This window comes from Temnothorax longispinosus, chromosome 4, assembly GCF_030848805.1.
Source record: "Temnothorax longispinosus isolate EJ_2023e chromosome 4, Tlon_JGU_v1, whole genome shotgun sequence".
NCBI lineage: Eukaryota > Metazoa > Arthropoda > Insecta > Hymenoptera > Formicidae > Temnothorax > Temnothorax longispinosus.
Window position 1 is genome coordinate 19,832,184 of NC_092361.1, and position 24,327 is coordinate 19,856,510.

Here is a 24,327-nt window from a genome sequence, read left to right on the forward strand (position 1 = left end):
CAATTAAGAATTCTTCATTAAATTCCCGTAGCTATCTGTAATTACTTGATCATTAATGGGAGCAACCGAGTATGGTATCTGGAGAAACGAAAGGTTGTAGATTATTACCAGAGATGCATCGTGATGTAAGTTATGAATTAATATCACGATAGGCATTTATCCCTGAAAAACCTTCGCCGACTCAAAGCGTCGTAAAACGCGCGATACTTGATTGGTATCAACAATAATTAGCATTACCATTTCTTTTCTTTTTTCAGCGCGGCATTTTTCGAAATGTTTTACATGGTGAATTGAATATGAAAAAATACCGAGTTATTTCATCACTGCACGGTTATTCCGCTCGCGGTAACCTTTATCAGTCCTCGCGGCATTGTATCGAAAGATAATGGATCGCCTTCGCGGTCTTTCCGAAGTCCGTTAAACGGCTCATCATGAATTTCACAGGCCGTTCAGGCAATCTGTAATAATATCGATCAGCGGGGTAGACACATGTGGACTATCAGCCATATCTGGACCGTGCCCGATTCGTAATAAACTGCGATCAGCAACTATCTACGGCCGTTACGAATATGCGACTATATGTGAGTACCGCGAAAGCCGGTTTCCAAGCCGATAGACAAAAGTGTCCTATCGCGTCGCATTATCTATCGCCGCGGTTATGTCACTATGAAATCTATTATTGTGAGAATGTGATCTTGATAATGCGAAGTCTTGTGCGACAAATTGGAAGCAGATAAAGATGATTAATTTTATCGTCGAGGATAATAGTTCTATTTCTCGACAGATTGCAACTGTTGACATTACATGATGGACATTTCATTCTCAACGCTATATAATCAGAAGGATTCATAAATTAGAACGTATCTGAAAATGCTATTCATTTATGGAACTTGCGTATTTGAATAGACGATCATGAGGCATTTACGGTCATAAAACATGAAAGCCAATTTTGGCATCGCAGCTCGGAAATAAATTATCGCGGTGTAAAAGCTCGCTATAAAGGTAGCTGTTATTTTTAAAGCAACAGATTATACCGTAACTTGGGAGAATTTTGTATAGTAAGACGACAATCTGATTATTTAAAAAAAGGAATCGATAAACAATGTAATATTTTAAGGGATTCGCCAAAAGAAAATTTAGCCAATTACGAGTACGCGAGCGAAAACGAGCTGGTGGTAAATTAAGAATGTGCTCTGCAAGAAAAATCACATTATTTTCATAACAGTAACTTCTATTTTCGCGGATTATTTTAAGAAGAGGCGTATTTCGAGAAAGAGCTCCTTGCTAGGGAGAAATTATAATATAAATCTGAACTATTGTGTCGCGATGGAATGATGGTAGTTTCGTGGGTTGGTGAGTTATTGCCTACAGGTCAACGACCACATTATGCCCTGTCTCACTAGCTACATTAAATTAGAATCGTTTATCGTCAATCAATGAGAGGAAGTCGAATGACCAAACAGAGCCTCGGATTAATAGTAATTTTTTTCAATTCAGCCAATATTCACTAACGTGATGGGCTTTGGATTTTATTACAAGATTATTCGCCTCATCTGACACAGCAGTTCACAGTAACTAAAATAAAGGCAGAGATTTGTCATCGATAGATTTAAGAATAAATGGACAATGAACGAAATATATGCAACGTATGTATATGCAATATGCATTTCACTCCGTTGACAAAAGTTACTTTCGTCTCGTCGGTTAAAATGGTATGCTATTCGGTACATAAACGCGATCTTAACAAATATTCTCGCAGTTAAGGCAGTCATCATAGATTACACGGCACGGAGAGCACTTTGCTCCCATTCTTGCGTTTTGATTTCTCTCCTTTTCCGTCAGCAACGCGCCGGCAATACTTTCGAGTACGCCGCCGCGCCGGTTGTAACGCGAGACTTAAAAGTGTATAGACAAAGGTTATAGATTGATTCTATGAATTTGTTTTAATACCCGGGTATTAGGGATCATTAAATCTGGCATGACCGAACCGGTCGCTCTCTTATGACCATGAGGATCATAAGTCTGTGCGGTTACGGTCGATCGCCATTCAACGATAACACCGCTAGGTCAGGCTTGAGATTGGTCTGGTCTAATTCAAAGACAATTCTCGCTCTTTCTTAAACTCGGACTTGGTAGAATTTCAATGTAAAATACGAATAAATGTTTACTAAAAGATAATAGTCACCCATAGAGAGAAACAAAATCGAACTCTTCTTTCTTGTAATATTGGAATAAGAAAATTTAACAATAGCATACTTTTAAAGTATTTAATACACAGATCGAACTCTTTGTCCCACTAATTCTCAACTCAATACTAAATGTTAGATGGTTCTATTAATAAATCCTAGTGATGCGAGTGACGACGAGAACCTGCGCAAAATGATGGCGAACCTTCCTCGTAAGTGAAGCACAAGAATTCGGCGGTGCCCGCAAAAGTGGCAAGTAACGACTGCCGTCACAAACGTGACAGACTGTTGTGCGTCAAGCGCGCTCGTAACAGGCGCTATGCGAAGCGCTTGTTACGATCCAGTCTTGTCCTGGTACATGTTGCATTTAGTCAGGACCACCCCGTGGTCCGCGAACGCTTCTGCCCACGCACGCGAGGACCGTCTCGACGGCGTGGATATTTATACAGCTATTGTCCCCGATAACTCAGCCTAATTACACCGAGAGCAGGACATATTATATTCACTGAAAGAAAGATGATGACCACGACATAAAGATTTGTCGTATTAGCAATGGAGCTACGGCGCGTAGTACAACAATCGCGAAATGCGATTTTGGAGAGTACGCGAATAATCCTTGACATTCTACGAATAGACTGACAATAACCACTAATTAACACATTGTTCTGTTTATTCACATAACATGATTATTGTTATTTTTGCTTTACTTTACTTACTTTAAACATGCCTTCTTTATTTTTACTTAAATCCCGATTAAAAGTAATTAGGTCAGTATTTTTAACGAAATATTTTCATAATATTAAAAAATGTTTAATTTATATTATTTGTTAAATTCTTATACGATATAATCTATTCTGGACAAGTCAAAAGATATTCGAGAAATCTAATGAAACGTCCAGCGTATTTTTATACAATAAGGTAGGATGTTCTAATAATGCCTCATCACGCACGTGCGACATGATACCTTTATACGTGTCACGCTGGTAGGTTGGCGAACGAATGAATGAAACGCAGTAACAGGGTAGAAGAGGCGAGGAAAGGAGAAATGGAGAATGGCTGCGACTGTAAATAACGGCTTCTATAAAATAAATGTAACGGGTCGTTCGATAGCAAAAGGCTAATGAGAATAGGTGCGTGCGAATGCCGAGAGACAACGCCCCAATTAACATAACGCATCATGCGGAGACTTTTATTTATTTATATTCGTCTCTAGAGAAAGCGAGAGCGAGAAAGAGAGAAAGAGAGAGTAGAGAGACGTGGGGGAGGAGGCAAGCTGAGTTTTATTTATGGCCTATCAGGTTAATTAATAACGCACGACTCTGTCGTCTATGCCTCTCGTCCTCGCTCTATCATCGTGAGTCTCTCTCTCTCTCTCTCTCTCTCTCTCTCTCTCTCTCTCTCTCTCTCTCTCTCTCTCGCTCCGGCCGGGACTTGGCGTGTATGGCGAATGGCGTGGAAAAATTAATTCGGTCATTAACGAATCGCATTCGTAATAGCGCGACTCGTGCCCGCCGAGTCCCTCGGGAGCGGGATGAGAAAGGATGAGCGCGGTCCCGCAGGTATTCCGGGGAATATCGATTAATCAAACGAAGGGCGAGCACTTCGCAATCAGTGTTAACAAAGTTTAACGAGCTTCCTGTTATCGCGCGCCGCGATAAGTGCGCTTCGTAGATATCAGCCCTTGATAAACGCAATTGGAAACGGCAATGCGAATTAGCCAGAGTCGTTATTTTGTAGATTCAGTTCTGACGTGGCGTATTTTCGGTGGCTCGTCTCGTCGCTCTCTAACGCGGGCATTATTACTCTAATCTGGATATACCGGCGAGGAACCGCGTGGTCCTGGGAAAAACTTCGAATTCAACACGTGCAGTTAATACGGGAGATATTTAACGACACCGAGCTTTCGTGCGCGCGGCGACCTTCAGAAACGTGCTAGGTCAGGTCATTAAGAGGGCACGAGGACTCTTGTTTTATAGAGGCTTGAGACGTTTAAAGAAGATGGTATCCTTCGGCGATGGAAGGTCAGCCGAATTCAAACGACCGTCTCAGAGGATCTTTCTTTCCCGGGAAGCGGGCCGATCGTGTTACACCGGTCTTTCGGGGCCTGTGCGCTAGTAATTATCCCCCTCCTTTTATTATAGAGACACTTCGGATCGCGTTACACTGTTGGTTCTTACAATTAGTGAAGACATCATCTTTTTACGCCGGCGACATAAATTATTTCGTCTGGCTCTAATTTATATACGCTTGGAAAAAATACGGATCTGAATCAGATGTAGCTTAACGCAAGAGCGTTACCATAAATAAAATGAGACGCAACGTAAAAATACATTTAATTATCAAATGTATCGTGGTATTATCGGTGCGCGCCTCCAACGACATGCCTTTACCTCGTTGCGACCGCTAACCGTTGTAGTCACGCGAGTATATAGCGTTCGCGGTGCCTATCGTGAACGCAACACCGCCATAAAAGATCTCGATACATTAACATACGCGACGTGATTACCAGCAGATATCCCCGTGACCCGGCCATAGTCTTATCTTACTTCCGCCGAACGGTATAAAACCATCGGAAAAGTTCATCATTGCGCAGTCGTGCTTACAACGCTGCGCATGCACACACATACGTTGTATATGCCGGACACAATGGAACACAGCCGTCGGCGGGTCTGAGCAATTCTCTCGCGATTCCCTTTCTTCTTCGCTCTCCCTTTCTCTTCCTCTCTTTCTACGGAGTCTCGGTATAATGTTTTATGACGGCGATCAGCCGTAGAAGTATGAAGTGTCGATAGAGCGAGGCAGAAGCGAAGAGCGGCGAAGATCAAAGGGCCCATAGAGGCCGCGTGGTAGCTTGGGGGACAGGGGGAGTCCCCCTCCTCCGTCCTTCTACATCTCACTTTCGTCCCTCACCGCGCCGTCTTGCCCACGTCCTCTTCTCCTTCACGCCGCCACGCTCTTCGTCGTGATCTCTCTTCCGCTGACTGTCTCTCCGTCTCGTACCAACACTTCTTCCCCACGGCCCAAGCGAGCGAATGGTTTCTGCGTTTGCTGCAAGTCTTTCTTCTTCGTTTGCTCTTGATCCTCCATCTCCTCTCCTCCTCCTCTTCCTCAATCTCCTCTTCCTCCATGATTGGTGCTGGGCTTCATGACGATTCCGTGATTTTCTTCGGCACTCGAGACCGGCGAATCGTACTTTCTGAATACCGTCGAGTCCCACGCTGAAGATATTGAAACCCACGTTACGAGAAGATGGAAACGGTGAGCCTTGGATATGAAGTGCAAAAAGGATTGAAAGACTATCGGGAGATCAGCATTTAGATGCGTCGATTTGAATATAAGGTTTAATTTGAAATTTATAAAATTGATTAGTTATTTCGCATTTTACATTAAATGAAATTATAAAATGTTTCTGAATTGAGCGGGGCTTATAGTTTCACTCAACATGTGCGCTGGATACAAAATCGCAACACGCGCTTTATCGTATTTTTACATTATTCTAAATGTTTCTTAAATTTTTAAAAATATAATATAATCCCACCGACATTGCATAAAAAAATGATAAGACAAAATATTTTCCTCATTGTAAAGACATTTCAAAGACAATTTCCGCTACCGGATTTGAAACGCGCATGTAAAGGCGGAGAACAATTAACCGAGAGAAACCACAGACTAATGAGTCCCGAAGAAAAATCTGTAAGACACGACTTCTCGTCGATAAGTGACGATGAAAAAACAGACCAAGCGTCTTGTCATTTCGTTCGAAATAGATTTTATCAAACCGAGTTTCCTCTATTACAATACATTTGCATTTTGGCATAACATTTAACAAATAAATAAGGTCCGGTTCTTCCTGAGCGGCCGCGCGCGCGACCATATGACATTCCAGCCGGTTATTATTATCGGCGGACCCGCCGGATCGCTTGGAGACCCGCTCTGGGGACTTTGATGAGTCAGCCTACCGAGCGGCGTTCTGCTAATTTTTCAATTTATTCCTTCAATTACGGCGAAGTGCGCGATACGTCGACAATTGGCCGCTATTAGTTTCGAAACGCGAGGATTCGGAGCTTCCGCCGGCAGAAAAATAAAAATCCGCGCGTCTCGACTGTGCGCCGCCGACTGTGCGCCTCGTCGCTTCCGTTCGTGCCGATCATCGCCGTCATCTCGGGCGGGAACCGTTAATACGCGAATAAGAAATTAAGAGGGCGGATCTCCCCGTTCATATAATCTCATTGGGAAAGCTTAACGTCGCCTAAACGCCGACTCGCGCGAAATTTACGTTACCGTCATTAAGCGCACCTACGACATTCATCGATCTGATTATGTAAACTAATAAATGTCGCCCTTTACTTTATTTATACGCCGGAGTTATCATAATAAGAGCATATACTTACGGCGGGAAATGGATTTTAAAGTCCATCTCCCGTGTTACGAGCGCGGACGCTAATTCTATATGCGATGCTCGGATTATCGTATACGCTTCTTTAGGACGATTCGATTAATTTTAACAAGATGAAATTCATTTCAGCAATTTCATGTAATCGCGTATCTTGTATAGAGCAATTTCATCATTAAAATCATTATTAAACACTCAAGTCATGTTATAAATATATAAATATATTAGAACATTTTTATATACGCAATCTTGCGATTAATTAGATAAGAGCTTTCTTTCTTAGATAAGTAACATAGAGATATACATATACCTAATTATTAGTCTCTTATGAAGCCTTACGCGACATAAACTGAAGACAGCGTATGTTAATATTCTGCAAATTGATTTATTCCACGAGATTTAACGTTTCTAACGCCAGCTAACGAGACAACTATAATTTGTCGCGAAAAACGGACTAACGAGCCGACGCCATTCCTGCAATTAGCCGCGCGCGTAAACGCAGCTCGGCCGGACAAAGGATTACAAATACACTTGCGCGCGATGATGAGAAGGCGTCTCTAGTCGTGATCGCATAAATCAACGCAAAAACGGAGAGAGCGGCCGCTGCGAGACGAGAGAGTCGGAGAGGACTGCGCGAGAAAGGGTCAGGCCGGTCGACCGGCCGGCACGACGGTCAGGTATCACCAGGTATATATACCTGGCGGGTCCTGGAAAACATTGACGCGCGACAAGAGGCAACGCACCCGTCCCGCCGATGACACAGCGGCGCACGTGCGCACGGAGTAGTCGTGTATAAATAATACAAGACGCGGACAAAGATGCCGCCCTCCCGGCCATTTGTTTAAATTAAAATTATCTCCGCGGGGAGAGGAGGTGAGAGAGGTGCCCGCGAGTACCCGGGGCACGCGTGTCGCTGCACGCCGCACACGATCGCGCACACGCGGGCCTTTTATTATGATTGTTAATGGTCGGTTGGCCGTATGTTAGGCGCGGGCCCGCAGAAAGAGAGCGCGGATACACGGCCGAGTTTTGCGAGGGTGTTTAACACGTGTGCGTTTGTGCGCGTGTGCGCGTGTATGCGACACGAGCAGAGTGTCTGCGTGCGGATGTAAGTTCAGGCAATTCTTTTTGTTTAGTCCTATGAGTTGTTGGAGTTGTAGGCCGGTGTCTGATACTTCACTTACTCCTATTGATACACAGAATTCATACTTTTTTAATCAATCCGTATACTTGATTTAAAATTAGCTTCAAGAAACATAACTGATGGATTCGTCATCTTTCGAGTCTCAATGCCTCCTGTTAGGACTACGCATTATAAAAAATAGATACCGAAATCGATTGTAAGATACCGGCCATCAGATTTCTATTCCGTCGGATGTGATCGTATTCACAGTCACGGCTCGGAGAATTTATTATTCGAGATACGAAAAGCCGGTGGATTTATCGGAGATCCGATGACATAAAGATGAGGCCAAACGTCAGGATTAGAAATCAGAGTGAGCCGGAGGGTCGAAATAGAATCATCAGGAATGCCGGGCATGCCGCGGTCTTAAATCTGCCGGCCGATACCGATCTTGCTTCTATCGATAGCCTTATGAGCGGTCTTAACTGAATCCTGGAAACGTAGTGATTCGTCGGTGACTTTACGACGATCGTTACGGACGTCCTGTCGATTCCGTCCGCGGCTAATTGAACTTTTTCTCACGTGAAAGGGAAGGGCGAGAAGAAGAGCAGGACCCCGGCGACGTTGTTCGAACTCTCGTTTGTAACGATCGCAATCGTCGATCTGTATACTTACATCTATACAAACTAATCTTCCAATTAGCACAGCAGTAGCTACGTCTTTTTAGTCCGATAAAACTAAATTAATAATGATCACGGTACGCGGTGTATGGTGCATCTTTCACTAAGTATCTGCCTCGTTATTAGCGTTAGAACGGAAAATGGTCGGACTGTTACTAATTAATGTAACGAGGAAGCGAGCCAGTAGATCCATTTGTGACTTATGAAAACTGCAGTATTCCGTATCTGCTGTGTATGTGTAGACATTGAAATCGTCGTCGACTTGAAAATATAATGTTATTTATAAGTATCATCAGACACTTCAATAGAAATCAAATAATGAATCGTGTAATGATTTTTTGAAAGAAATATAAGAATGTTAAAGGGATGCAAACTTCATTCGCGCGATGAGAAAATGTTTCTCTCGTATGAACAAAGCCCTCATCTTGAGTAAGACCGACAGGTAACAAAGTGCGAAGGATAATTGCGATCATAATTCTCACGTCACGTTAACGGGAGTACTTTATTGTACGAATGCCCGGCAATGTTAAAAAAATTACACTTGACATGGCCGTGACAGCGCGACCAAAAGTGTCGCGCGAAGACGATTCGTACATGCGCTTGTGTACATAGTGTGTGCCCGGGCACATTTTCAGCGAAGGTAACGACTTGCGGATCTGGAGATAAGACTCTTTATCGCTATTAAAGAAACTCGTAAAGAGCCACGAAGGTCCTTTCTTCGAGAAGCAAAAAGATATCAGCGGCGGACTTAAATAGTTCGTCTGGGATTTTGCCATGCAACACTGACATCACAAGTGAGCTGGTAACTTAAACAATGTATACAAAGAAAATTGGATGGATTAGTGAAAAATTATACATGTCTATTATGTAGAAATAAAATAAATTTGTTGGGGCGATATATATACCTCTCTTCATTGTGTTTACATTATAATTAAGTGTCAATAATTAATTAGTCGATTTTTTTACAATATACATAGCAGAATATATTGTAGTGAACAAGCACGCAAGTAATGATTGTTTTAATAATCTTCGATCGTGTTGCATCCAATATAAGGTTCCTATAAATAATGGAATCTCTAACAGAATTAAACGAGATAATTACTTCTCTTCGAGACGGTCGAAGGATACTATTGTAGCATTTATCAACGTCATTTTTTAACATATTAATTACTAATTATCAATTTTACTTTATTTAATTTTCATGTGACCTTAATAATTAAAAGATTAAAGCCAGTTATTTAGTTTTATCTCATGATATATTCTCTCATCATACTTCAAAAGTAATCTATACAGAGAGGATATAGACAATAGATTTTTCGGCTGTTTCATTCTACTCTAAATAGCCCATGTCTACCCATATCTTTTTTTCATTGCATCTCTTTTCACGACTGCAACTATTCGCGCGCTGAAAAAGATTTGCATATGCGGCCGCATTTGTCCCCGTGACGAATGGTTCACGGCGCGCAATAGACACTCGCGGAACAAATTAACCGGGATTCGCAGCGATTCGATTACTCGTTTACCACGGTGATCACGTGCTCGTAAAAACCTGCGAAACTCGTTCCTACGAAGATCTGTCCCTCTCACATCACTCGTGCCCTCTTTCTTCGTTACCGTGCCCATACCCGAGCTCGCCCGCGATCCACCACTCCGCTTTTACCCCCGTGGTAAAGCACTTTGCACTGCCACGTACGAGTTCGAGTCGTTTTATCGAATCCCGATCTTCTCCCGGCTCCTCTGTCCTTCACCGCCGCTTGAATGTGATCCGACTGATAGTCGAATACGATGCCAGATGTTAGGCCAGGGCAATTTGCGCAACGATCGATTTACGACAGCCCTATATACGTGTCTATATACGCACGCGTATGCATAGCATCGCCCCGCTCGTTCTCTTCTCGCTTTAATGGAAGTCCAATAAAGTCGTTCTCGCCTGAACGATCTTGGATCGCGGCTTAACGCGGTTCAACGGCTCGGCGACCACTGAAGAATTCATTAAAACTGCACTCTAAGGCAGTACGAGGAATCTCGCATCTTTAAATAAATGGATCACGTCTTTCTCACGACTCACCGGTAACTTTCTTATTGATGAGTCCGGAAAATAATTTCGCTGCAACAATTTTGGTCGATTAAGTTATAACGTCTACAGCGGAGGTTCTTTCCGCGGCTGTGGGTTAATTTCAATCTGCCTGACGTTGAGTTTGATACGAAAGTCAATTACGGAATCTTTTGTTATTTCTTACCAAAAATATTCGCTTTATTTTCACTTCATTTTTTAATTTAATCTTAACGTAATCCCCACGGATAGAATATATTATTTTTCATAGAATATTTAGATATTATAATGATTTAGATAGAATATAATATTTTTCATATATTCACGGGCCACGATTCATTGGTACAATGCTTAAGTATAATCAATTGACACAGCATACGAAAGGTATGTCGAACGATCGACAAAGAATAACGATTATAGTAGATTGCCGTGTATGTTTACAGGGCGATATTTCATGGAGATTTCGGCGTTCGACGGTTGATCATCCGAGGAATTCGATGGCAGGATCCGATCAGCGCTGATAGACATTTTGTGGACCGTTAGCCGCTTGTTGACGAGCAACTGTTTGGACATTATGCCCTGCTCCCATGTAATCTCACCGATCTTTCCCGGTGTTCCTTACGGGAGGCGGGAGGAGGGTCGGGCCGGTCGTGTGGCGATCCATTACACCTTTGCTGTCGTATCATCCTCGCAGCATCTGAGACAAAGGACCGCAGGGAGACGAAGGGTAGGGCGGGCAGCGGAGAAAATCGAGGGAGGAGGAAAAGGTATCTGTGTCAACTGGCGGCTGTTCCGCACGTAAAATTCACGTAGCTGTCGACGGTGACGGATTCCGACCGTGAAAACCGATAGGATCGCCGCTCACGTGACGTTCGTCGATCTATCATCCCGCTCGAAACTATTCTGTGCCGGTTATCGGAACACCGCGGAAGATCGTGCGGGATAACGTCCGGATCGAGGGAAGTCCCGCCATCTGGTAGGATCTCTATATTTCTTCATGATAACTCCAATAATAGTATCTCGGGATTTAAAGTGAAGCATCTCGTAACGAGAATATTAATTAATTCCAAACAATCCGAGCATCGTAATACGGGAAATAAATATCGAGCGTCGTCGACGTTATTCGCATTCCCTACCGCGGGATTATCCCACGGTAGACTGACGGTAGGGGTCGCGAATACTCGATTTCGGTAGTTGGCTCCTATCTGGATGAGCTCGTCGGAGGGAAACGATGGACGTGGATGGATCCGCGGAAAGACGTGGACCGGCATGTGGGTGTGGATGTTACTCTCGCGCGGACGAGGACGGGGGGGCGGACGGATACGGCGACATAGAGCGAGGTAGACAAGGAGCGCGTTACGAGAGGCAGATACATGGCCCCGGCATGGGAAGAAGGACAGACGTGTCCCGGTTGCAGACCCGGGGAGAACGGCGAAAGAAGAGACGACGTGGAAGAGCCGGAGTTGCGGAGGAGGAGAAGGCGGAGGAGGAAGAGGTGGAGGAGGAGGAGGAGGTGCAGGAGGAACGGGAGAGACACAGAGGGAACTTGTTATGCTTTGAGAGATATGGCGGAGGCCCGCGGAATACATAATTTTGTAAAGACAAAAATGTTGCGGTCGTGCCTCGGCGGAGTCGCATTTTTCCTTGTTTCACGAAATGTTCAGGCTCGCCTTTCCCTTCGCCCTTCGTCCTGCCCCTCCTTGTCCCTTTGCCCTCCTCCACGCCGCTTTCTCCCTTCTCCCCCTTCACGCGCGGTTCTCTCTTTCACCTCCTCTTCTTCGTCCTGCTGGTGTCCTCCTTGTCCGAGTTACCTTCGCGCATCATCCCTTTCTCGTTTCTCCGGTAATGCGCCGCGGAATGAGAAACGTTTTGTAAAAAATGTATCCGCATCTTCGTAGGTACGTACTGTGTGTACCTAGTCGGCGCATATCGCGAGCCGCGCAGATGTGTACCGACGGAACGTGTTGCCACATCGTTGCGCGTGTACGTGTTAACGTTGCCGTCGTCGTCGACGTGAATTCTGATGCCGAGTGCGTTTGGCAATTTGCGAGTTCCCAGACCGAGATTTGTCGCTGACGCAACAAATGCGAGGCGCGAGTGGGGCTGAGTATTTTTCTCGTTTTATTTTCTTTTTCGAAATGCCGAACGTTCACCACGATTCTTCCGAATATTCGCAATCAATGTTCACTTCAGGATACTTGCATATTGAGTTTTCTACGCGTGCATTATTCCTTCGTATCTCTCTTGCAAGAAATCTATAATTAATTTCTTTCATCGTTACACTACAAAAATTAATTAACATATATGTATCTTATGAAATATTTTTATAAGGGTTAAAAAGTTTTAGTCATAGATCCGGTTGTAAAAATTTATCATTTGCATTTAAGTTTTCCTTAAAGACGAATATCCGTCGCACATGTTCTCTATATTCCGAAGTGTACCGACTTTCCGGCTATAATTCTTCAACTGAGATATCGGCGCGACTATAAAGAACGGAGGACTATTGTCTCGAGGACAAAATGCGGCCAATAAACGTTTGGTCACGGAAATAGGCGAGACGTGCATAACGGTCTCCAAAGAAGAAATTTCCATAAACTCCCCATCTTCCCGCGCTCGGGCTCGTGTCTCCTTCTACCTCCTCGTTCTTCTTTCGCGCTCGGGCACGGGAACGTCTCCCTCCTCGCGAGGGAAAGAGCCACCGCTCCTTTCTTCTTCGCGCGAGCCGTCGCCGCGCACACTCGCTCTCGCTCTCGTGCATAGTTGAGATCCCTAACTGATTTTAGTGGTTTCCCTTTGACTTTTTGACAGCTTACAAGGGCCGACAGCCATTCAAATACTTCTGTAACCGCGTGCAGGGACCGTCGGCTCCATAACTAACCTCGGCCAACTCTTGAGAGGGTCAACTTTCTCCTTCCCTCTCTCTGTTCTGCTCTTACGTGGCCGTGTGTCAGAGGAGAAGAGTTCCACGATCGGACGCAAGAAATGCGATTTTGATAGGAAAGACCTATTAGATACATCAATGATCATTCGCTGCTGACAGAATGCATGTAATTTGCAGCGGAAAGTTTCGAATAACGATAGAGTTAAGCTCTAACAGAGACTTGTTGATCAAGTTAATTGAATTATACAAAAGTCAAATTTTCCAGATCTAACTTTGATAAAATATTTTTGTAAATCAAATGCCCCAACATTATGCCTCATAACCGATTATTACATATTACACATTAACAATATTATTTAAAACTAATATTGGTAAATGTCAATAGTGTTATTCAAGCAATGATTAACAGCACGAGCAGTGCGAGCAGGCTGCGCCTGGAATCTTCGGAAAGTTGGCAAACTAATGAAGTGGTCAAGCGATCATAAAAGATAGGCGGGTCGCGCGTTGTTTGATGAAGAAATAAAATTATATGTCTCTCTCTCGCTTACTACATCTCTCTCCCGTTCAGCACGCACCGAGGCGAAATACAAGACGTACCTCTCGCTTGCAGCGACTTTATCTTCATTTTTTCTCTCTCTCTCTTTCTCTCTCTCCTCCGCGGTTTATCCGAGTCACCGATCGCGTAGATTCTGAGAACCGGCCGAAACAATATCATAACTCGTTGGGGCCGGGAGCCGGCAGCCATAAATAGAAACGTTTGTACCTGATACAGGGAAAGCCAACTGCTTCGTATTCCACCCGCGCGAGAAAGCGGGGCGAAGGGCGAGCGGGGATCCACGATAATTATGATGCATCTTAAGGCACTGCGTCACCGACCGATCAGTTTTTGACGGCGTTGCGCAGCGACCGAGAGCGCGGCCGCGGCCGACAGCGGCTTTCGTAATGCAGCCTGGGGTCGACCCCGTCTGATGCGTGATCGAAATTCACGATCGATGAGAGAGCGGACCTGCTTTGTTGTACTTCGTGGACGTCTTTCCTGTATTCGCGACTTGAATGAATGGAATAATTATATGTATCGAATTTGTAAATTAAAATAAAATAACAGGAAATGCCATCGCGGTAACTCTAGTATATATATAAAATATCTTTTTAAGAAATCTATTGTAGAATACGTTGAGGAAGATGATGAAAATACGAGAGATCTACTAGATTACAGCACAATTGACGACGTTTGAATTATAACTTCAAAGTAGCCATCAATAATTGATAAATGCGATGAAGATTAATTTAAATTACGATTTCACCTGTCTGTCACATGACGGAATAATTTCGGATCTATATTCAGACGTGTGAGATGAAAATGTATTACCAGCCTTAGCGAAAAGAAGATTTTTTAGATGTGCGCGCGTTTCTATTAAGATTCTAATAAATATTCGATGGATTATCAGGTTAATTAATCATACATTAATAATGAAAAATCAAGACAGAGAATTTTGACCCCGCGATTATATGCAATGGCAATGCTCTCCCGAGATTTTCTCGAGATTTCGCGATAAATATCTCGGCATTTAGTCGAAGCTTAACCCTGACTGAGCGCTCGTGAACCTGAGGAACTGCCCGGTCGGCCAGGAACGAAAGTGCAGTAAAACGAAACAAACGATGACGATGGCGCACACGTGTTCGACACGATTACTATTCCGCGGTTGTACCTGCCCGGTGACTTATGTTAATGTCGTAATTATATCATCCTAATCTACCGAGTATACGCCGCGTTTACGTATCCTACGTGGCCGCATCCTATCAAATACCCATCTTGGAAACTACCATACGTGCCAGAATGCAATCTCGACCTGCGAGCCCTTGCGCCGCGGTTTCCATGAAACTCTGAAGGTACGAGAATTCGGCGAACTTTCCGGTACTTTCGGGGAACATGTAGATATATAAACGCGATAATTATAGATATATATGTGCGTAGATAGATTATTAAAGAAAAAGAATGAAAAAACGCTTTAACAATTAATACGCTTTCTGATTGATCTAACTATAGCTTATGCTATCGTAAAGAAAATTATCTTCAAAATTGTAATTCATTTGCTGAATAAATGATACGCCCTCTATTGTGACGCGAAAATTACATATAATTCGTTCGCGGCGAAAGACGACGCATATTGTGCGATTGTATGTATGCGTGAGTCGTATGCACGCGTCGACAGAAAGATGTTGGCGTGGTGTACAAATTAATTATTTCCTGCAAGCTCGCGGACAGTCAGTCGTCGCCTCACGATATTGATAACAAGGATGAAGTTATTCAAAAGAAACTGGATCGCTTTGGTCATCTCTTCCACGGATTTCCGTCCCTTTGACGATTCCACTTCATTCTATACGGACCGAGTCTTTCGACATTCGCCACGGACGACTACGGTTGGTTACCTCTGCCTTCCAGAACGAAGAATAGGCACTAGAACTACGGGCTGTGCTCGCTTAATCCGCGAATCGAAGCTTTCATGCATAATTCATTACTCTCCGTTTCTCTTTCTCTATCGCTCTATCTCTATCTCTATCTCTCTCTCGCTCTCTCAACTGCCTTCGTTCCCCGCCGTCTTTTGAATCGAGAACTTTTGGAATTCTCTCTGTCGTTTCTGAAGGGGAAATTTATCGCGCTTATGGCATTCACACTATGAAGAAAAGTCCGCGGCGTTCAGTGCGACCAATGTTTAGATCCGGAAAACGTACCGCCACGGACAGTTAAACGTATCTGATGTGCTAACATAATCGTTATATACAGAGTAACATATGTCATATGATACGACTATCTTGAAGTCACCAACTGTTGTTATTAAAATATTAATATACTAATGTCTTGGATTTATTCATATAAAAATTAATTTAAAAAAAATTAATATTATTATTATTAGTGCATCAATTCTCATTTTTATTAATATAGAATACGAACATATTCTCTCATTTTGTAATTCTCTTCCACTTAATCGGTCTCTCAGCATTTCCCTTCCAGCCGAAATTATCCGTAGTGTCGCTTCTCTAGTGTCGATGTCGAAGGCGGGCATCGAACGATGCCCATAAAATTTCTCGTGAAACGTGCTTCGTCCACACAAGGAGGTCTTAATGATGATTACCAGCGTCACCCGTATACGATCAATCTCGAATCAGCAATTGTAATTGACACCGGCTCGATGACTCGAGAGAAAGACTCGCTCGCGGAGGGGAAGTCCCTCTTTCTTCGCGTCAGACACCCGCATATATGCATCCGCACATCGGGCCGCTAACACGCGCGGTTCCGTACATAATATCAATTTATGTGCCATAACGGACAGCGTAGTCGCGTGATTGGATCCTTCACGCCGGCTTCCACAACGCGTCCGCGGTCGTATAGCAGGGTTCACATCTAATACCGCCACCCTATAAATTCTGAAATATTAATAATATCCTTTTCCCCTCGCAACCGCCTCCCCTTCTGCCCTCCCTGACCACCCTCGCGCTGCGACGTCCGGGATACGCCGTGTGAGACGGCCTGCATTATCCAAGAATTTATTGCCGTTTAGACAAAAAAAGGGCATCGCTTCGCTTTAGACTCGCTCGCATTCTGATACCTGATTCACCTTCGTTGAAGAATGAAAAGAAACGAGATTACGTATCACCATAAGCATTAGGATTAATTTAATGTCAATATCTTTGATAATGTATAATCGACATCTCAAAATTGTGACTGATAGAATGTGGCAATATACTTTAGATTTCTTTAGCAAACATGTCATTAAATTAAATTATAACAAAAGTCATGAAGCAAATTTTCTGGTGAAATAAAATCTACGATAATTAATCTATGAATTTTAGCTAGAATTTTTTTGCAACATATAAGAAATAGAAAACCAAGGATTGTTATTTTGCGAAAGACTTCCTGCCCAAAAAAAAACTGTCTATTATCACAACTAAGAGAAGTGCGCCCGTGCTCGTCGGTGCTCAACGGATTTATGATCGCAAAATTCAGCGACGGGATATGTCTCGCCTTCGTACAATTTCGGAGACTATATTAGCATTAGAGAGACGGGCCTTCTCCTGGGCCCGGTGAGGCCCAGGTAGACCATCCTACGCGTTGGTCCAACAACGACAAAACCACACCCGCCTTTGGACAATGGGTGACGCACTACACTCCCTCCCTACTCGCCTCTCCCTTTTTTTGAATTATGATTTAGGTGATCCTATACACACATATCGCTTTAGATATCGTTCGGCTACGATTCTCTCGATCATTGATCTTGGAATAATATATTTTCGCGGATCAGACTATCGCGCGCGCGCGCGCCTACAGCGCAGGTATAGACGCTGTTTCATATTGATAGAACTTTTTAGAGATACGGGCGTGTCTGTGAGATTTATATTTCACATTAATATTCATGGCCTTTACTTTGTACGCTATTTTATTAATTTTGGGAAAACGCTGATGCATTCTGGTGTGCAAGCAATTCAGAGAGTATACACTGGGTGCAATTGATCTGATCCCATTATTCATGTTAAACTAACTCGTTATAATTGTGGAAACAGCTAAATAAAATAAACGAGAAAATATATATTAAGTTTATTCCGAGGACCTATCTTTCTAATTTATTACATCTCTAACTTCCATTTAGTACGCAATTGATATCAGGATTTAACTCTGCAGCAGACATGTATTAGCGGCACACGCGGTCGTATTACAAGAATTATGTATTAAAATACGCAAGGAAAATTATCACGTCGTATCAGATATTGTATGGAGATCGTTTGTCTTCCATTATACAGATCTTTATCATCAGACTAGAAATTATTATTGCACACGAACGTTGAAAAAAGTCTTTTCTGCCTCGTGATTTATGACAACATAATCTCAGGCAATCTTTGTCGATGCGAAAAATCTATAAACTGAAAGTGATGACATTTCAACGATCGTAATGTCACTGCGATCGCGAATCGTGACTACGATCGTTGCGTAACGTATACCACCTCTCGAGATCTCAGCATCGCTCGAGGTGGAACTTACTGTTATTATCCGGCATACGCGGTATTATTTCCATCGCGCGAATTCTTTTTCGCAATGAATTTTTTTTCTTAGCCGTATACTTTTACGAAAGGCTTTGTACAACATGAAAATACCAGAAAATCTCCAACGCGATATTGTAATAAATCATTTCTGCAGACAGATTGCAACACCAATTGAATGATGCGAGTAAATACGAAAATATCATTTATTATGCTATCTATTTATATATATTTTGGACAAAACATAAAAATCGTTTAATTAATATTGTTCTCATTAATTTGCTTAAAAAATTATTTCATTTTTTTCATTGAAATTATATAAATTCGTTTAAAATTTATTTTGATATACACAATGTTATCATGAAGATTGTTTTATAGAACGTTATAAATAAAATTATAACGCGGATATCTTCTTCATCTTGGGTTGCAATAGACTTCTGTCATTCAAAATGTCTTTATGTAGGTTATTCTCTGCCATGTATTCTCCTTTGCATGCTGACAACTTTGACGAAGTCATCGTCAAATCGTCCCTCTGACGAATAATAATAAGTCAATCAGGTCGTGGGTATACTGATAAAGAAATCGGTAGGTCGATCATAAGTGGAAGGACCTCCAACTGCGTGACGCGGACGTCTCTCTGACAAATGAATCTGCCGATGCATGGCACGGCGTTCCCGCGGGATCGAGACGAACGTGCTAGCTGGTGACGTCTTCATAACGGCGACCCTTCCTCCGCAGCATTGTCCGTCACACAAATCGCCTAACCAGCCTTCCAGGATGTCACCGATTTATTTTACGAGCCAGTTCGTGGCCCTGGGCGCGGCAAGCCTCCCAGCATCTTCACCTCCCTCCTTTAGGCTGTTATATTGAGTTCTTACGCGACACGTCCTGCGGGCTTCTGATGCAGGCACATGGATCGATGGTTTATTGAGAGTCATTACCTTTCTACGGGGTTATAAAGTTTTATCCCTCCCGTCCCCTCCCCCCCGGATATCCTTCCCTATCCCCGGGAGGGATAGTGACGCCTCGATCCCGCCTCGGGGATATCGATACTGGTTTGGTCCCCGCGGGAGGATCGCAGGGAAAAAGGAAGAAAGTCATAAGGCAACGCAATCAGCGTCTCTCCGTCTCAAGAGATCGAATCTCGAGATACAAGGAGAATTTCGAGTGGGCTTCCTCGCGTCGGTAATTCCACGCGCCTGGACACGACCCTTTGCATTTTTAGTCGCACCAAAATCACTTGATACGGGACAGGAGTAAAACATTACTAATTTGCTCGAAAATAAAATAAATCAGCAGCTAAGCTTAGTTCCAGAATGCCGACTTTAATCCTAATAACGGGCTCCTTTTTTTTTTATCAACTTTGAAACGGTTTAGAATTCTGTATAACAAGCTTGCGTTATGATAAATATTAGCTTGGCGCATTTCACAGTATTGTTACTAATTATTTGTTTAATTTCATAACGCGCCGTGTCTGCTCCGTTACCTAGGAAGATTAATTCTTGATTAATTAGACACGTTTTGATGCACAGAGCTGCTAAGTATCTACAGCGCTGCAGTTAATTTACGATTAAACTACTTCCGTGACGCTTCTCGAAGGTCAAAACGTCGAGAAAGTGGTAAAGAATTGGAGTGAAAGGTACGTCTACCAGGTAATTTTTCCCGGTAGCTCCCGCTGGAAGACGATCCTCCGGGTAACCCTTAATTATCGCGAGCAATTAGAAAATTGTGCTAGTCGGAGGTAAACCCCCGATTCATTATCGTTCCCCTCTGAGGAATCGACCTGTCGAATACTCTCTCTTTAAAGACTAAGTATTTCGGATCTGCCGCTGTCCGATGAACTAAATCAGATATCAAGGGAACATCCCAAAATTGTGAAACAACACGAGAGACACGACAGTTGTGCATCCCAATTTTTTTCGTGGAAAAAATGTCAAGCATATTTCATTCTTATTTATTGACGGGAACTTCTGACTGGACAGGTAGACCTAAAAGAATATTTTTCCGGATACTGCGAAACGGATTATTTATATCGTTGTAATCGGACATCTAGCTCTCATTTTAAATCCATAAGATGACGACAGTAATAGCAGGCTCTATGCATGAATTGCGAATTTATATCTCCTTGCCGCGTTGCGAGGTGATTTCGAGTTTTGAGCGCGGCGGCGGCGTCGGTGGTGGCGTCGCAGACACAAGAAAAATTGATACGTAGGCTCCTAATGGCCCAACAAAAACGGGCCCAACAGGGACAGGACAACAAAAGCATATGCATATTATGAATGGATGAACGAGGCGAAGGAGGAATGGATGCCAGGAAATATATTGCCTCGGTGCATCCACTCCCTACGCGTACACGTGGCCTGACGTGGAAGAGAGACGAGGACGAAAAGATTGGGCCCGTCTAAAGAGAAAGAAAAACTTCGACAGGGGAGACGGTGGACGAGAGGAGGAGAGAGAAAGAGAGCCCGAACGGAAGGTAGGAGGGAGAATCCAAGTTGCGAAGCTTAAGCATCCTTTCCCTTTATCTCCCTTTGTGCGGCGGACGACGGCGCGCGGCGAGTCCCGTGCGCGACAGAAAATTAGTAAAATCCGGCGGCCAATGCGTGGAACTGTCCGTCGCGCTATCCGTTGCCGGATTTATAAGGAGCGAAGACGGGATTTATGTCGGACCGTCGGTTATTTATCGGTTTCGATGGTACACGCGATATCGTTACACGGATATCGATACGTCCTTAGTACGAGCGAGGCAGAGTCGCTCCCCTCCCCTTCTTTCTCTTTCTCTCTTCCTCTTTCCCTTCGCATATATCTTGCTTTATTATTAGATCTTTCTCTCACCCTCTTCCTGTCTTTCTTTATCTTTTAGGCGAGACACTTGATTTACCTGGGGACACCTGCAGGGTAGATCCGGTAAACACGACATCTTCGATCGTGAAAGCGAAACGCCTGGGCCTCCCGAGTAGCTGTACCTCTGGAATTTTCTCCGCGGAGGCTGCAAAGAAAAGCAGAAATTCGGATAAAAATATAAACGTGAGGATATTTAATGGCGTTAAAGTTTTCGCGTTTTAATAAACGGGCTTTCACGTAAGTAACGCTTTCTCGACATCGATGATTAATACAAAACGTATTATTGGGTAATTAGTCTCTACGTAGAGCGGTATCCTGAAACTGGGACGCAATAAATGAATCGGTAATCGAGCCTGATAAAATTAATAACGTCATCAATCTTGTCTCTCATGCTTGTTCTTTGCGAAGGCATTGTAAATGAAAACACATTAGCACGTCGATAAGCACAGTTTTCTCGAGTTCATCGCAAATGTTAATGATAGATGTAAAACTTGATGAATCTGTGCAGCTGGAATTCTCTCCGCGTTTGTAACGATTATCGCGCCCCTCAACTCCCCTCGAAGATCGGATTTACTTTGACCCGTGAAATTTACCCCCAAAACTCGGTAAGGGCTCGAACGAGGAAAGGGAGCAACAAGATCGCGAGAGCGGATGAATTTTCAACTGACGTGCTGCATTCTTAAAGATCTTGCAACTTCCTTCTACACTTTCTGAGATTATCCTCGGAGTTGCAAGTTGTAGAATAACAGAACGGCATTTTTCTCAAAGTCATCGTATGCAGCGAAACAGGCGACGACCTGTTACGTACATCCATCTATTATCGCAATCTAATCGATCATTAATATATAAAGAAACAGAAAAATTAATACACAAAGAAAATTTTTAACAAAAGCGTAAAGTACGCGCGTTCAGTACGGGGCACATGATGGTTAAACGATAATGGTAATATTATAACAGGATCGTCGAGACGGATGGCAGATCAGGGCGCGATTATTCGCAGCCAACGAGGCTCGGTGTGCAATTATTAATGCCAAGCAATCGATAAGCTCAAAGAGGTGCCTTCCCGTGCCACGCTTGTAATTATTGCCGGCAGAACAGCAAGAGGAAGAGGAAGAAGACGCGAGAGTAAGGTAGGTAACCCTCAAAGCACAATGCCACCCTCTAATCACGCATCGACTTATCGGCAAGGAGGAGACAGGCGTATCGTATGCTGCACCCGTTTTACTCGTGCCTACGATGTAGAATGGCCTGGAAGGACTCTTCCAGACTGTCTAACATCCAACCTTTCACCGCAGCCCATCCACCATCGTGCCAAAGTACAGGAAGCACTTTCTTCCGCATTTCTCGCTTGTTTGATGTTCTCGCCCCTTTCATCCCTGTCTCCTCCCCGCAAGTAAAGGGTGCACGTACACTTCGACGTTTTCGGCTGTCAAAAGACGTTCAATGAAAATTCACACCCAACCAGCTGTCTTTTCACTAAAGAAAACCATTTTTCTCAATTGCCTGGTAATCCAGCGTGTTAATTGTAACCGCTAATTATGTCTCCCTTAATAGCAGTAATTTCCGCAAATTTATCCAAAGCACGACTTTGCTTACGCAGAGGTTTGCGCGACGATTAGTTTCGAAGCGTGCGTGTCTTCCCTCTCGTCTTTCTCATTTTGTCTGGCAGGATACTCTGGACGATGCTCGACAGTAGGTATTTACTACACTCGAACAAATTCCTCGGCTACGGATGTATGCGCTCGCAACGAAACTACGGCAGGGGGACGTGACCGCACATACCTCGCTGTACCGTACGCGAGGTTTACGTATTTCGCGTGTGCGTGCGCATAAACTGGAACTTTCGAACTATTTGTACTGTATTGACACCTAGATGAATATACTGACGGTATACGAAGAACAAAGCGGAAATGCCCTCCTTTCGAAAAGTTGCAAACGTCGACAGATCGTGCAATATTCCAGTCGACCTACTTCGCGACATGAGCCTAACATATGTAGTCACTCGGTTGCAGTTAATTGCGATGCTACTCGTTGAATAAAGATCCCATCCTTCAAGAAAGTTTGCTTAAACGTTCCTGCTAAAATAACGCGACCACTTGTTCGATTTTTTTCGAATATCATTTCCATACATTTATGCCGGGAAACTTGATAAATTTAATGTTAATATTGGGAATTATTCGATGACCCTCGACTGGTGAGGACGAAAGAAAAAGACGTTGGTCGACTTAAAAAACGCTCGGAAATGTACATAAATATACATTAATCTTGCCGCAGCTGCCTGGCGCCGAGCCACGGAAGATTCGGATGGGTTCGGCCAAAGTGCTATCCTGCTTCGTAAAAACTTAAACGTTCCGGATAATAAATCAGAGATTTATTATCAACAGGGAGTCTTAACGAAGCGAGATGGTCAAATGCGCTAATTATCAGCCAGTTTCGTCTCTTCTTGCACGTGAGTCCAGACGTGTTCAGTATACTTGCTCAATGACGCGTGTCAGTTAGCAAATATACGAAATCGTTCGTAAACAGTGACTAAAGAAGGAATTGTGTATGCTTGGCGGTGACATGGTAAAGGAATTATATATTAACTCTTAACAAACATATTATACATAATTAACGTAAGTATTATTAAGATTGCATTTTTTCTCTCTAAATCTGAATCAGTGAATAGTCACTGATATCAGTGTAAAGTATGCCACTTTTCTGAATCAGTGATCAGCAGCTATTCACTGATTCGCAGTACTGTTCACTGATTCAGATTTAGAGAGTTCGTTAACCATATCCACCAAAATCATCTTAGCAATAGTATATCATCATAGTATATCTTAGCAATTGTATATCATCTTCGTTCAAGTAAAAAATGCGAGTGCGACGAAGTTATCTCGATTTTCGAAGCCAAAGTCTAACGGCGCGTTATAAAAAAAAGGGATTTCGAATTCCTGAACGTGTCGTCAATAAAATACAAACGCGGGCGGGACGGGATACGTGGTAAAATCTACCGCGGCGCGACTGCAACTGTATAAACGGCTCGCCTGTGTCTACGTATTGTGCGAGTATCTATCCCGTGTGTTCTGCACGGCCGGCCGTGTGCTGCGCTCGGCCGAGAGTCGGCACCCACCGGAGTCGCGTATCGGGG

At 43.5% G+C, this 24,327-nt stretch overlaps 1 protein-coding gene across 1 annotated transcript in view; it reads right to left on the bottom strand.

Annotated features, from left to right (window-relative positions):
- LOC139812236 (uncharacterized) overlaps positions 1-24,327 on the bottom strand; it is a 535,555-nt gene that overhangs the window by 140,620 nt on the left and 370,608 nt on the right. Inside the window, exon 9 of the mRNA XM_071776921.1 lies at positions 21,232-21,339. Coding sequence (XP_071633022.1) covers positions 21,232-21,339 — 108 coding nt within the window. The remainder of the gene's footprint in view (positions 1-21,231; positions 21,340-24,327) is intronic.